The sequence below is a fragment of the Chionomys nivalis genome, chromosome 1 (genome assembly GCF_950005125.1).
Source record: "Chionomys nivalis chromosome 1, mChiNiv1.1, whole genome shotgun sequence".
Taxonomy (NCBI): Eukaryota; Metazoa; Chordata; class Mammalia; order Rodentia; family Cricetidae; genus Chionomys; species Chionomys nivalis.
The window spans coordinates 56,231,397-56,243,732 of record NC_080086.1 but is presented as its reverse complement, the minus strand read 5'-3'; the positions used below and the strand labels follow the sequence as shown (position 1 = coordinate 56,243,732).

The 12,336-nt window shown below is 44.0% G+C and overlaps 1 protein-coding gene across 1 annotated transcript; it reads right to left on the bottom strand.

Annotated features, from left to right (window-relative positions):
• Window positions 1-11,179: 11,179 nt before the first annotated feature.
• Window positions 11,180-11,809, bottom strand: LOC130882273 (high mobility group protein B1-like). Its single transcript, XM_057782175.1, has one exon. The coding sequence runs from the start codon at window positions 11,807-11,809 to the stop codon at window positions 11,180-11,182; it is 630 nt and encodes a 209-aa protein (XP_057638158.1).
• Window positions 11,810-12,336: the final 527 nt, after the last annotated feature.

The following is a 12,336-nucleotide window of genomic DNA, read 5'->3' as shown; positions in this document are numbered from 1 at the left end:
CTCTCATGTGCTTGGTGCATTTTCTCTCAGAGCAATTTTTATAGTTATCTGGTTTAAAATATTTAATTTGAAAATGAAGCTAATTAGATTTTGGAGAATTTTAAAAAAAAATGGTCAATCCTAAGGTGAGTGTGTGTGCTTGCGTGTTTGTGTGACTGTGTGTGCATGCATGTGTGTTTGTGTGTCTCTGTGTGTGCATGTATGTGAGTGTGTGAATGTGTGTGTGACAGTGAGCATATGTATGTGTTTATATGAGTGTATGTGTGTGTCTCTGCGTGTACATGTATGTGAGTGTATATGAATGTGTGTGTGACTTTGTGAAAGTACTGTGAGAGTGTAAGGGGGTATGTGTGTGTGTGTGTGTCCCACATTATCCACCAGGGACTGTTGCCAGGAATCTCTACTAATCCTCTGTATATTCAAGTCCCTTACATAAACTGATGTGTTTATGTAGACCCAATGCACATTCTCCCATATAATCAAGATCATTTGTAGATGGCTTACACCACCTCATACATTTTATTTAAATAGCTGTTATACTGCATTTCTTCGGGACTGGTGACAAGGAAGGAAACACCTGTATGTGTTCAATACAGACATAATTTCCCCCAAATATTTTCTGTATGTAGTTAATTGAATGCATGGACACAGAATCTATGGATATGAAGTAGGCACACATACATCTGACTGTATACACATGGGTATATTTGCTGTAGTTATATTCATGTAACTGAAATTTAATTGAATTGGCAGACACCAAATCACCGATCCTAGGAGAAAGAGTTAGGCTTTCAAGTCGCAGGTTAGAACTATTGCTAACACATCTGCTTGTTTCTCTTTAAAGACTCCTTACTCTCTACATATGTTGATTCTTTACCAATGACTTCGCAGCCTGTGTCTGAAAAAAAACCTGTTTCGGGCCAAAGAACACAAGACAAGACAATGGCATTGTGGTTGGGCCATTTTCCGCAGTGAAATCACGGAAGAAAAGAGTAAAAATGAGAAAAATGTGAGCTGAATAGACCATGAAAAATAGACTTGTTTACAGTGTGAGAGCTGAGACAGGAAGGCCCAGTCCTTTTACTTTGCTTGACCTGGGCTGAGAGGAACACATTGTGTGACCGGAGGCTTTCTCTCTCTGATGCAGCACTGATTGGGGAACAAGTATGCATATACTCATGCACATGTTTTGTTTGACAGTGCAGAAAAAGCGTGCTGTCCCTGTTAGCTGCGGATGAGTGAAGGACTGCATCCCAAGTTCTGTGTGGAAGCTAGGAGTTGGAGCAGGCGGCCCTTGCAAGTGTGGGAGTGGCTTCCAGGCTGGGGAAAGGAGAAGCCCTGGGATGCTGGATGCCTGGAGACTTAGAGAGAGAAAATGTTACCCTCCATTGTTAGGTGATTGAAAGACCCCAGGGCACATCACTTAGTAACAATGTAAACTTGGACAAAATATGAACCACTCAGCACCTCTGTTTTATCTAATGCAAAAAAATAATGATATCTAGCCGGGAAGTGGCACACACCTTTACTCCCGGCACTCAGGAGGCAGAGGCAAGGGGATCTCTGTTGAATTCAAGGCCAGCCTGGCCTATAGAACAAGTTCCAGGAGTGCCAGAGCTGTTACACAGAGGAACCATTTTTTAAAACAGCAACAACAAAAAGATCTTAGAACAGATCTTTTTCAGTTGTTTGAAGATTAAGTTAGATAATACATGCAATCATTTAAAACTCCAAGTCTTCTGGGCGGTGGTGGCGCACGCCTTTAATCCCAGCACTCGGGAGGCAGAGGCAGGTGGATCTCTGTGAGTTCGAGACCAGCCTGGTCTACAGAGCTAGTTCCAGGACAGGCTCCAAAGCCACAGAGAAACCCTGTCTTGAAAAACAAAACAAAACAAAAAACCAAAAAAAAAAAAAAAAAAAACTCCAAGTCTTTCTTGGTACAATTAACATATTATATAACTACCAATGGAATACATAAAACATTGAATGTGACTATGACATATTATTATAAAAAGTGAACCTTAAGTTCCTGGAGCCAGTGCGTGCGCGGGGTGGCGGGGGGGGGGGCAAGATAAACAGTTCTAGGAAATCAGGAAAAGTTCAGAAGATGGGAGAACTGACCTCCCCATCCCAACAAAATAATGGTATAAGAAAAAGAAACTTGGGGGAGAGACTTGGGAAGACTGTCCAGCCAGTAAAGCCATTGTCTCATGAGCCCATGAACATGACTTCCATCCCCAGAAACTATGTAACAATAGCCGGGCAGGTAGTACTTGCTCCTAATTCTAGTACAGGAGAGACAGCAAAAAGGAGATCTCTGGAACTTGCTGGCCAGTGAGGAAGGTCCACTTGGTGAATTCCACGCCAGTTAGAGACCTTGTCGCATACCATGAGGAGGACAGCACTGGAGGAGTGACAGGTGAGGCTGTCCTTCGGCCTCCCATAGCAGGAGAAAGATTGACTTAAACTGGGGCAGTGTGTCAATGGTCAGCTCCCAGTACTCAACAGTGCTCAGGAAACTGAGGGAGTGGGCTGTGGACGGAGTCCTGACCTCAGGGTTGTTCATTGGCACAAGGAAAGCCAAGAGAATGGGTTTTGAAGCTCTTAAAGATGTGGGTTGGCAAGGTTTGGGAGGCCGCCCTTTTGAGTATCAGATTTTCAAATTCTCTGTATGTGTGTGTCTGTGTACACGTGTATGTGTGTGTCCTCTATACCCTCAGCACTATTGTTCTTACAGGTTGGGGGGCAGCAGGCCACGGAGGGCAGGAAACTGAGACTCAAACCCAGCCTTGCACACTCTAGACTATGCATGTCCTATACCGCAGACCACTCAGGTTCTTACACAGTTATTTTTTTTTCCCGTCATTCTTCATTTAAATGTGGAGCTCACTGAGCTACACAGCAGGAGATTCCATTATCAACACTTTATAGGAAACTCTGAAACCTCACCCAGGCCACAAGTGACCAAAACAGGACTTGAGGTTTTGTTTTGTCCACCCAGTCACGAGTTCTTCATTCATTCATTAAATGCTCATTGATTTTACCAGGATCTGCCCAGGTAGTGGCTAAGGCTGCTTCTGCAGTCTGGCACACAGTAGGCTCTTAAAGAGCCACTGAGCTCTGTGCTCTCCAGCACACAGCAGGCCCTCGCAGAGCAGCAGAGCTCCACACTCTCCACCGGCCATTCATTCATTCCCTGGTATTTGTCCCTAGAGACGGCTGCTGGGTTCGGGCACATGCATACTAATATTGATACTGCATATGAATAGTAAATCCAGGAAGCCATAAGAGAGAACTCTTCAGTGGGTATGTCCCAAGAACCCATTCTTAGAATTACACACTTTAGAGCAATAAAAGTGCAGGTCCCCAAGCTGCTCCTTGACATCAGTGCTAGCAGGGGTTCCCTGCTTTTTAAGGCGGAGACTTTAGCCTGGCAGCCTCCAGGCCACACCCACCTCTCAGGTTAAGTCAGGCTTCTCAGCATAGTGTGGGGCCTCCCTCCTTCACAGATCGCCACTGTTCTGCTTATTTAAAAGCACTGCTTGAACTATTTTTCCTCCTCAGGCTTCTCTTTTGTCTCACTGAAGCAAGGTTTCACTAAGGGCACTAAAGTTGGCTCAGCCTTTCTAATACTGGAATTATAGCATAACATACCAGACCCAGTTTCTCATTTTTTTTCTTTTCTTTTCTGTGCAAGTTTTAAGCTTGAACTAGTCACCAATATTTAAAAGAAAGAACACAGTACGTGGGGATCTAGATCTTGGCTTCTCCTAGTCAACGTGACTATCTGGCAATATGAGCTGTGACTCAGTACTCTTGATTCCTACAGTCTACCATTCTCTTGTATCCCTGGGCCATCACATTAATTTACATATTTACCTGACCTTGGTATCCACACAGACAAAGTCAGGTTTAAAGAGACAAAGTTTTTTTTTTTTTTCTCTTTCAAATTGAGGCAGAGTCTCAGTATGGAACCCTCCCTGACTGGCTTTGAACTTGCTGTGCAGAGAAAGCCGAATGGCTTTGAATTCACAAAGGCCTTTGACCTTCTCCTGAATGCACACAGATGCATGCAAAAAATATAGGCATATACTGCACACATACACAAATTATTATGAAATATATTCATTGTACAAAATGTTAGGCATTATTAAGACATTTTCGTACACATGCATCATGCATTTCGCTAATTTTCACTCAGTGTTTGGGTTTCATGGCCCATTTCAGATATCATTTCCTCCAGAAGACTCTGCCTGACCACCGAGCTCACAAAGGGTCTCTATATGCACCCCTACCTGCTATGACCTGCAGAGCTAAAAAGATCTTAGCTGCTTCCTATGTAGGGAATCTCCCACCCCTCGAGATTTTCCCATTCACACTCCAGCATCTAGCACAGATGTAAGTAGTCAGCTAGACATGGAAAAAGTGGAATTTCAGCCAGGGGAACTGTATTTGGGGTCAAGTCCCTTTTGCCCGTTGCCTTCCCTTTTCCATGTGTCTATTCTGAGTTACCCTGGGTGAAATAAAAAATAAATAAATAAAAAATAAAAATAAAAAAAACCCATACACACGAACAAACAAATAACAAACCTGTTAGAGTGGCTTTATTGAACACTTTGGGGCTTTACATAAAAGATAACATTTCAACCATCAAGTCAGCTGCTTTCTGGATTTGCATTAGGGGAGGAGCCAGAAAAGGAGGGTAAGTCCTGCTAGCTGGGAGAGGCTGGGAAGAGAGGAGCTGCAGGAGCTGTAGGCAGTGAGGAAGTGGGACGCTCTACTGAGACAAGGATGGCTGACACTGAGGACCAGGGAAAGACTGTAATTGCTCCCTTCAACGATTAATAACCTCCAATTGCTGGGAATAAAGCAATTACTTCACCACTAGTAAGTGCAGGTACTTAGTGAATAATAATTAAATGTGTTGCCTACAGCTGTGCTTAGCATGAGGCTGGGAAGGAGGTGTGTAATTTAGAGACTGCTCCAGCTCGGGCTGGCTTGAGGAAAGCAGTCGATCCAGCTGTGGATAGCATTGCCTTCTCAGAGGATGGGGAATGATTTGAGGGATCAGGAAGAGCCCTGTTTGCCCTGATAGAATGAGTCACTCAGCTTAACCTGGTTTCCTGCTGGTGCCAACTGCTGGACGGCTCCAAGTCAGATCTGTGACTTGCTACCTTAGGAATTTCTGGCATTCGTTTTTTGGAATATTCTCAATGTAAGTTCTTTATCTTTCTACTTCCTTCCTTTGTTCTATCCACTTCCTTCCTTTGGTCTACCCACTTCCTTCCTTTGGTCTATCCACTTCCTTCCTTTGGTCTACCCACTTCCTTCCTTTGGTCTACCCACTTCCTTCCTTTGGCCTATCCACTTCCTTCCTTTGGTCTACCCACTTCCTGCCTTTGGCCCATCCACTTCCTTCCTTTGGTCTACCCATTTCCTTCCTTTGGCCCATTCACTTCCTTCCTTTGGTCTACCCACTTCCTTCCTTTGGCCTATCCACTTCCTTCCTTTGGTCTACCCACTTCCTTCCTTTGGCCCATCCACTTCCTTCCTTTGGTCTACCCACTTCCTTCCTTTGGCCCATCCACTTCCTTCCTTTGGTCTACCCACTTCCTTCCTTTGGTCCATCCACTTCCTTCCTTTGGTCTACCCACTTCCTTTCTTTGGTCTACCTGCTTCCTTCTTTAGGTCTATTCACTTCCTTCATTTGTTTTACCCACTTCCTTTCTTGAGCTACCTACTTCCTTCCTTTGTTCTACCTGTTAGGTCTCAAAGAAACCTGGGACAAGTCTCACTCAGTACCGGTAACTCCTCCCAGACTTTCTCACCACACCCTGACCCTAAACCTCTCCCTCCTGGGGGCAGGGCTTCCTCTTCTCTTTCCCTAGCCTGATCTCCATATAATTCAGCCATTTTGGCTGCCCTGGGTCTCTCTTGGTCAGCAGCAACTTTCTTGCTCTTCCTCCCCATCTCTCCTCTCATGGTCTGGTTTAGTCTGCCTGCCATGTTCAGTCTGGACTCTTCCCTCTGCCTGCTTTCTCCCTTAAATCTACAATATAAATCACTCCCATATTTTAGGAGTGGTCCTGTCCTCCTCCTTTTATTTCATTCACTACCGACTTCCTTCCTTTTTCCTACTTCCTTCCTTTGGAAACAACTACTTCCCGCTGACCGCCTTGCCAGGGGATACTTTTGCACTGACAGATAAATTCATTTTTAGAGAATGTGTGTGTACATGTGTGTGTGTGTGACTCAGTGGCAGCACTTTTACTTTATATGCAACAGACTCCGGGTTCAAAGAAACCATCACTGTATAAACATATTTTCCAAAATTCGTACATATATAGAAAGCACTTTGTAAGGTTCTGCCATCACCACCACTTATACTGTGTGTCTCTTCTGTGTGACTCAGCATCTTTGAGCTTGTAGATATTCCAAAATAGATCCAACCAAGATAAGAATGTTGGCTTTCCAGCTGTTTTCACATGTTTTCTTTCATAAATATGTGCCAAGGTAAACATTCTTGTAGCTGAATCCTTTTTAAAAAATTATTTATTCTTATTTGATGTGTGTGGGTATTTTGCATATCTTTGTACCACATTCATGCCTGGTGCCTAAGGAGGCCAGAAGAGGGCATTGGATGCTCTGGAACTGGGCTTACAGAATATCGTTAACTGCAGTGTGGGTGCTGGGAACTGAACCTGGATCCTTTGGAAGAACAATCAGCGCTCTTAGCCACTACCCCATCTCTCCAGTTCCATGTGACTGAATCTTTCTATGTACACTGGTTTTTTTCTTTTAGTGAAAATTAGAAGCCTTACTGGTAGGCTGTTGAAGGAACTGCGGGCTGCTTCCCACCTCCCAGCTCCCGGCCACAGGCTAGCTTTATACCCGAAATAGCAACACACAAACTGTATTCTTTTAAACACTGCTTGGCCCATTATATCTAGCCTCTTCTTGGCTAACTCTCAGATCTTGCTTAACCCATATCTAATAATCTGTATAGCACCATGAGCTTTGGCTTACCCGGAAGATTCTAGCCTACGTCCATCTTGGGCTGGAGCTTCATCGCGTCTGACTAGAGAGGAAAGGCATGGCGTCTGGCTGACTTCCCTTCATCCCAGCATTCTGTTCTGTCTACTCCACCTACCTAATTTTCTGACCTATCAGGCCAAGCAGTTTTCTTTATTGATTAACCAATGAAACAACAGATTGACAAATGACCTTCCCACATCAGTAGGCTTTTAACATATCACCTTTTTTAATATGTTCTGCCCTTCAATCCTTTCCTGAATCAAGCTGAGATATTATTAAGGCGTGTCAGGGACTAATCTCTTGCAAAGGCCCCTTTGCAGGAGTTGGCTAGGATGGAGGAAGTGACACCCTTACACCTAGGCTTTGTCTAAGAATGGGCTGGGCATGCAACTTAGTGGCTCAGTGTGTTTCTTGAGGTCCCAAGCTTCCTATTTCCATCACTGAAATACAAACCAAGACACTAAGAGGAATAAGAAATGGTTTCTACCTTCAAGGGGCTTAAGTTCTACCAGGCAAAACAGATGAACCCTAAAAGTTTGCACATGGGCTCAGATGCAATGTTGAAGAAAAGTTTATAGTCATGTTGCCTGGTGACATTTGAAGATGACAAGGGCACGGGCAAAGGGTCAGGGTGTACACTTAGCAAATGTTGGCAGTGCCCATTGCTATGCACCTAGTGTGGGGTTGCAGCCTAAGTTAGACAAGTCTGCCTTCAGGAAGTTCCATGTCTAAGGAGCGTGGACAACTGCGTGTCAGATAGGCCTATCTAGATCAGAATTTACAATTTAAAATTAGTTTCTAGGTGCTGGGGATTAACCCCATAGTAGAATGCCTGCCTAATACATGCAAAGCCCCTAGGTTTGACCCCCAACACTACAAGACCTACAAATCTAGTGAAGGCATACTTAACATTTTTGTAGATAAGTGAAACAAAAGTTTTAAGAAACAAAAGTTTTATTTTTTATTTGTCTGTTTGTTTAGGTTGGCCTTAAACATGACATAAAGCAGAGGAGGATCTTGAAGTTCTGATCCTCCTGCCTCTGCCTCCCCAGTAGATTATGCAATCATAGGGATCAAGCCTACAGCCTCCTGCATGGTTCACAAACTCCCTACCAATTGATTATATACCTAGGTCATAACATAGATCAAGTCTTTAATATATGCAAATGCTTATCCTTTCTACATTCTCTCTCTCTCTCTCTCTCTCTCTCTCTCTCTCTCTCTCTCTCTCTCTCTCTCTCTCTCTCTCTCTCATGCTTACAAGGGAACCCAGGGTGCTGCCTAGCAAGGCAAGTGCTCTATCGCTGTGCCACGCCTTCAGCCCCTCCCACTTTTAAAAGTATGGCGCAATCCACTAACTTGTTTTTATGACTCACTATTAGGTACTTAGCAGCAGGCTGAACCTTAGAAGCTCCAAGGAAAGACTAGTTTAGAGCTGTCAAAGCAAAAATTTAACTCAAATAGTACAGAAAAGTCTCTGGAGTACCAGGTCAGCAAAAGGTCCTGAAAAAGCCTTCTTTACCATGCAAATGAAGGAGTAAAAGACTCCATTGTTTTGGAAGGGGGAGTAAAGGACATCTTTTTGTTCTTTTGGGGGGTTTGCTCAAAGCCTCATTGCCCTTTGTTATGTAGATCTGAGCCCTGGGAAGAGTTGAGCCTGCTGCGAAAATTGCTCCCATCTGCCCCACCCACAAGCTTCTGAGTCTTTTATCAAGGTTCCACTAAGGGCAAGACAGCGCAACTGGAGGTTCCTAAATAAAGCCATCTTAAGGATACAGATCCTAGCGAATTCATGTATCTCACACAGGTAGTTGGTTTTGGCCCAGGGTGAAGATATCTTAACTCTCTGGGCACCTGCCATTCTGGCGCAGTGGATTTGTGCTGCTGAAAATTAAAGTTTGAGAGTCAACGGGCGTGGGAGAGTAGAGTGGGGGAACGGCTGCAACAGTAAAGCCCAAACAATACTCTATGAAATTCATCTAGAGTCTAGACTGGTAAGGATAGCCTAGGGTCTATCCTCTACTGCTCTATCCCCTAGCTGTGACGCGGGACACAGCGCTCCTTGTGGCAGTGAAGAGCAGTAGCAGTACTGACTAAGGACTGTAATAGTGGAGAAGAAATGGACGCAATGTTCTCAGCAGGACACCAGTTTTTGGCTAGTCGTGCACATGTGAAGAAGTCTCAAAAGAATAAATAGAACATTCTCCAAACGAATTATACACTAGCATTAAAATGTGAGCAGGTTTAAACTCTGAGCAGAGGAGGAACCATTTGGACAAGCAGAACCATCTAGAATTTCCTAGAAGTTAGTCTGGGTGCTATCAGCTAAATTCCTGTTCGTAGCATCCCTCCAGGGGAATTTCCTGGTGAGATCATCTGCCCAGAAGCATGACCATCACCCAAGATCTTGTTTAAAATGTGATTTCAGAGGCTGGAGAGATGGCTCAGTGGCCAAGAGCCCTTGAGTACCCAGTACCCACGCAATAAACCAGGTGGCCTGCAAACACCCATAACTCAAGCTCCAAGAGATCCACCCCCTCCTCTGGCCTTCTCCACAGTGTGCACACATGCACATGTGCATCCATTCACACAGACAGGCATACACAGATAAAAATAATTTCAAGTGCAAATTCTCTTAGCTAGACACACGGAGCTCAGTTGGCAGAATGCTTGCATCAAGTCCTGAATTAAGTCCGAGCACCACATAAAGCTAAACATCCCACTGACCAGTCCGTCTCCTTGGATTCCATTGCATCTCTTGATCAGTAAACGGACTTACATAGCATGTAGGTTTGTGTAAAGGTATTCTGGGATGCTAGGGTAGTGATGAAATGGAATCGTTGGGATAGGCATGGTACAGTAGGGAAAGGAAAGACGAATATTGTTTACAAGAGAGCAACAAAGCTGTGTGGTGCTTTAGGCTCCCAGTGAGGGAGACCCTGATGCGAAGACTTCAGCGGACAGTGAGCATGCAGGGGAGGTTTTGAGTCAAGTTCTAATAATGCATTATTCTGGAGAGAAAAGCAACAAGGAGCTCAGTGGCTCACTATGGCTGTCACTGTGCTATATATAGTCTTTCACGAACACACTTGCTTAAAGTTTGCACCGCCCCTAGGGATACTATGGTAATGTTCACAGGAGAAGGGCACCCAGGGTTTGCAAGAACAGGCCTGGCTTTAGACCCAGCACCAACTCAGGACCCATGCTCTGAGTCTAAGCTACTAGCATGGGGTTTATATATATTTGTGGACTGAACTTGAGCAGGAATACACATTTTATTATGTCCAAGTTCACATATGAAAGTGCTGAGAAACATTAACTGTGTTGTATACTCTGATTTTAAAAATATTCTCTTTTCTTCCATGCCCTCCTGTTTCATTTAAACTTATTTTTAGACAGGCAGACTAGGAGTTCAAAGTCATCTTTGGCTACATTACAAATTCAAAGCCAACCACATGAGATCTTGTCTTTGTTTGTTTTTTGTTTTTAAAAACAGGGTTTTTCTGTGTAGCCTTGGCTGTCTTAGAACTCTCTAAACTAGGCTGGCCTCGAACTCACAGAGATTAACCTGCCACTGCCTCTCAAGTACTGGAAGTACTGGTATTAAAGCAGGCACTACCAACATCTGCATGTCTTTTTTTTTTAATAAAAAAAATTGTATTTACTTAGAAGCATTCAGAATGTCAACAAAACAACTGCAATTTTTTTTTTTTGCAATTACAGAGTGGTATTCAGTTCACAGAACAACAATTATCTTCGTATAAGCTGCATCAGAGACAACTGAAGATGAAAAAAAAAAACCAAAACCCAAACAAACAAACAAAAAAAACCCCAAAAAAACTACTGTCCCCATATATAACTAATTTGTGCTGTGCACCAACAAGAACCTGCTTTAAATTTCCTTGCCAATTTACAACCCCCAGACTGTACCAGGCAAGGTTAGTGGCTATTGAAAGAACCACAAGGACAGGGCTATCTAAAGACACATTCGGTAGTGTGTTAACTATACAAAAAAAGACACTGTACAGTTTAAAAACAAATCTTACACAGCCTTACATTTCAATTTTTTTCTTTAAAAGGAGTGAGTTGTGTACAGGGGGGTTAAATGCTTTATAGACAAGAAAAAAACTGTGCTAGAACCAACTTATTCATCATCATCATCTTCTTCCTCATCTTCACCTTCCTCTTCATCCTCTTCGTCTTCCTCATCATCTTCCTCTTCCTTCTTTTTCTTGCTCTTTTCCGCCTTGACCACCCCCCTTTTCGCTGCATCGGGTTTTCCTTTAGCTCTGTAGGCAGCAATATCCTTTTCGTACTTCTTCAGCTCGGCAGCCTTCTTTGCGTAGGGCTGCTTGTCATCTGCAGCAGTGTTGTTCCACATCTCTCCCAGTTTCTTTGCAACATCACCAATGGATAAGCCAGGGTGTTCTCCTTTGATTTTGGGGCGATACTCAGAACAGAACAAGAAGAAGGCCGAAGGAGACCTCTTGGGTGCATTGGGGTCCTTGAACTTCTTTTTGGTCTCCTCTTTGGGGGGGATGTAGGTTTTCATTTCTCTTTCATAACGAGCCTTGTCAGCCTTGGCCATGTCTTCAAATTTCCCCTTTTCTTTAGCAGACATGGTCTTCCACCTTTCTGAGCACTTCTTGGAGAACTCTGAGAAGTTGACAGAAGCATCCGGGTGCTTCTTCTTGTGTTCCTCCCGGCAAGTTTGCACAAAGAATGCATACGAGGACATTTTGCCTCTTGGCTTCTTAGGATCTCCTTTGCCCATGTTTAGTTGATTTTCGTCCGCGAGGCACAGAGTCGCCTAGTGCCCGTCCGGCTCTCGTTTGCCCCGGCGCTGTCTCTATGGAGCTCAATGTACTGCAATGGCTCACATCTGCATGTCTTAAAAAAGATTTTTAGTTATGGCTCACCAAATAGGCTTTATATCCCACTAATGATTGAGTCATAACCTATAGTTTGAAAAACACTGTCTGGATGTAGTGATGCATGCTTTTAAGCCCAGGCAGAAACAGGTGGATCTCTGTGAGTTCAAGGCCAGTCTGGTCTACAAAGTGAATTCCAGGACAGCTACTGATGTTATATAGAGAAACCTTGTCTCAAAAGAAAGAGAAGAAGAAGGAGAAGGAGAAGGAGAGAAACCCTGCAGGAGGGACAGAGGTATACAGTGAGCACACTGCCTACTGGTCAAGCATGTGGATATGAGGTCAAGTCCTCAGCACTCCAAGTGTGGCAGTGCACAGCTGTAAGCAGTGCTGGGTTGGAGGGATAGAGACAGGTGGCTCTCTAGAGATG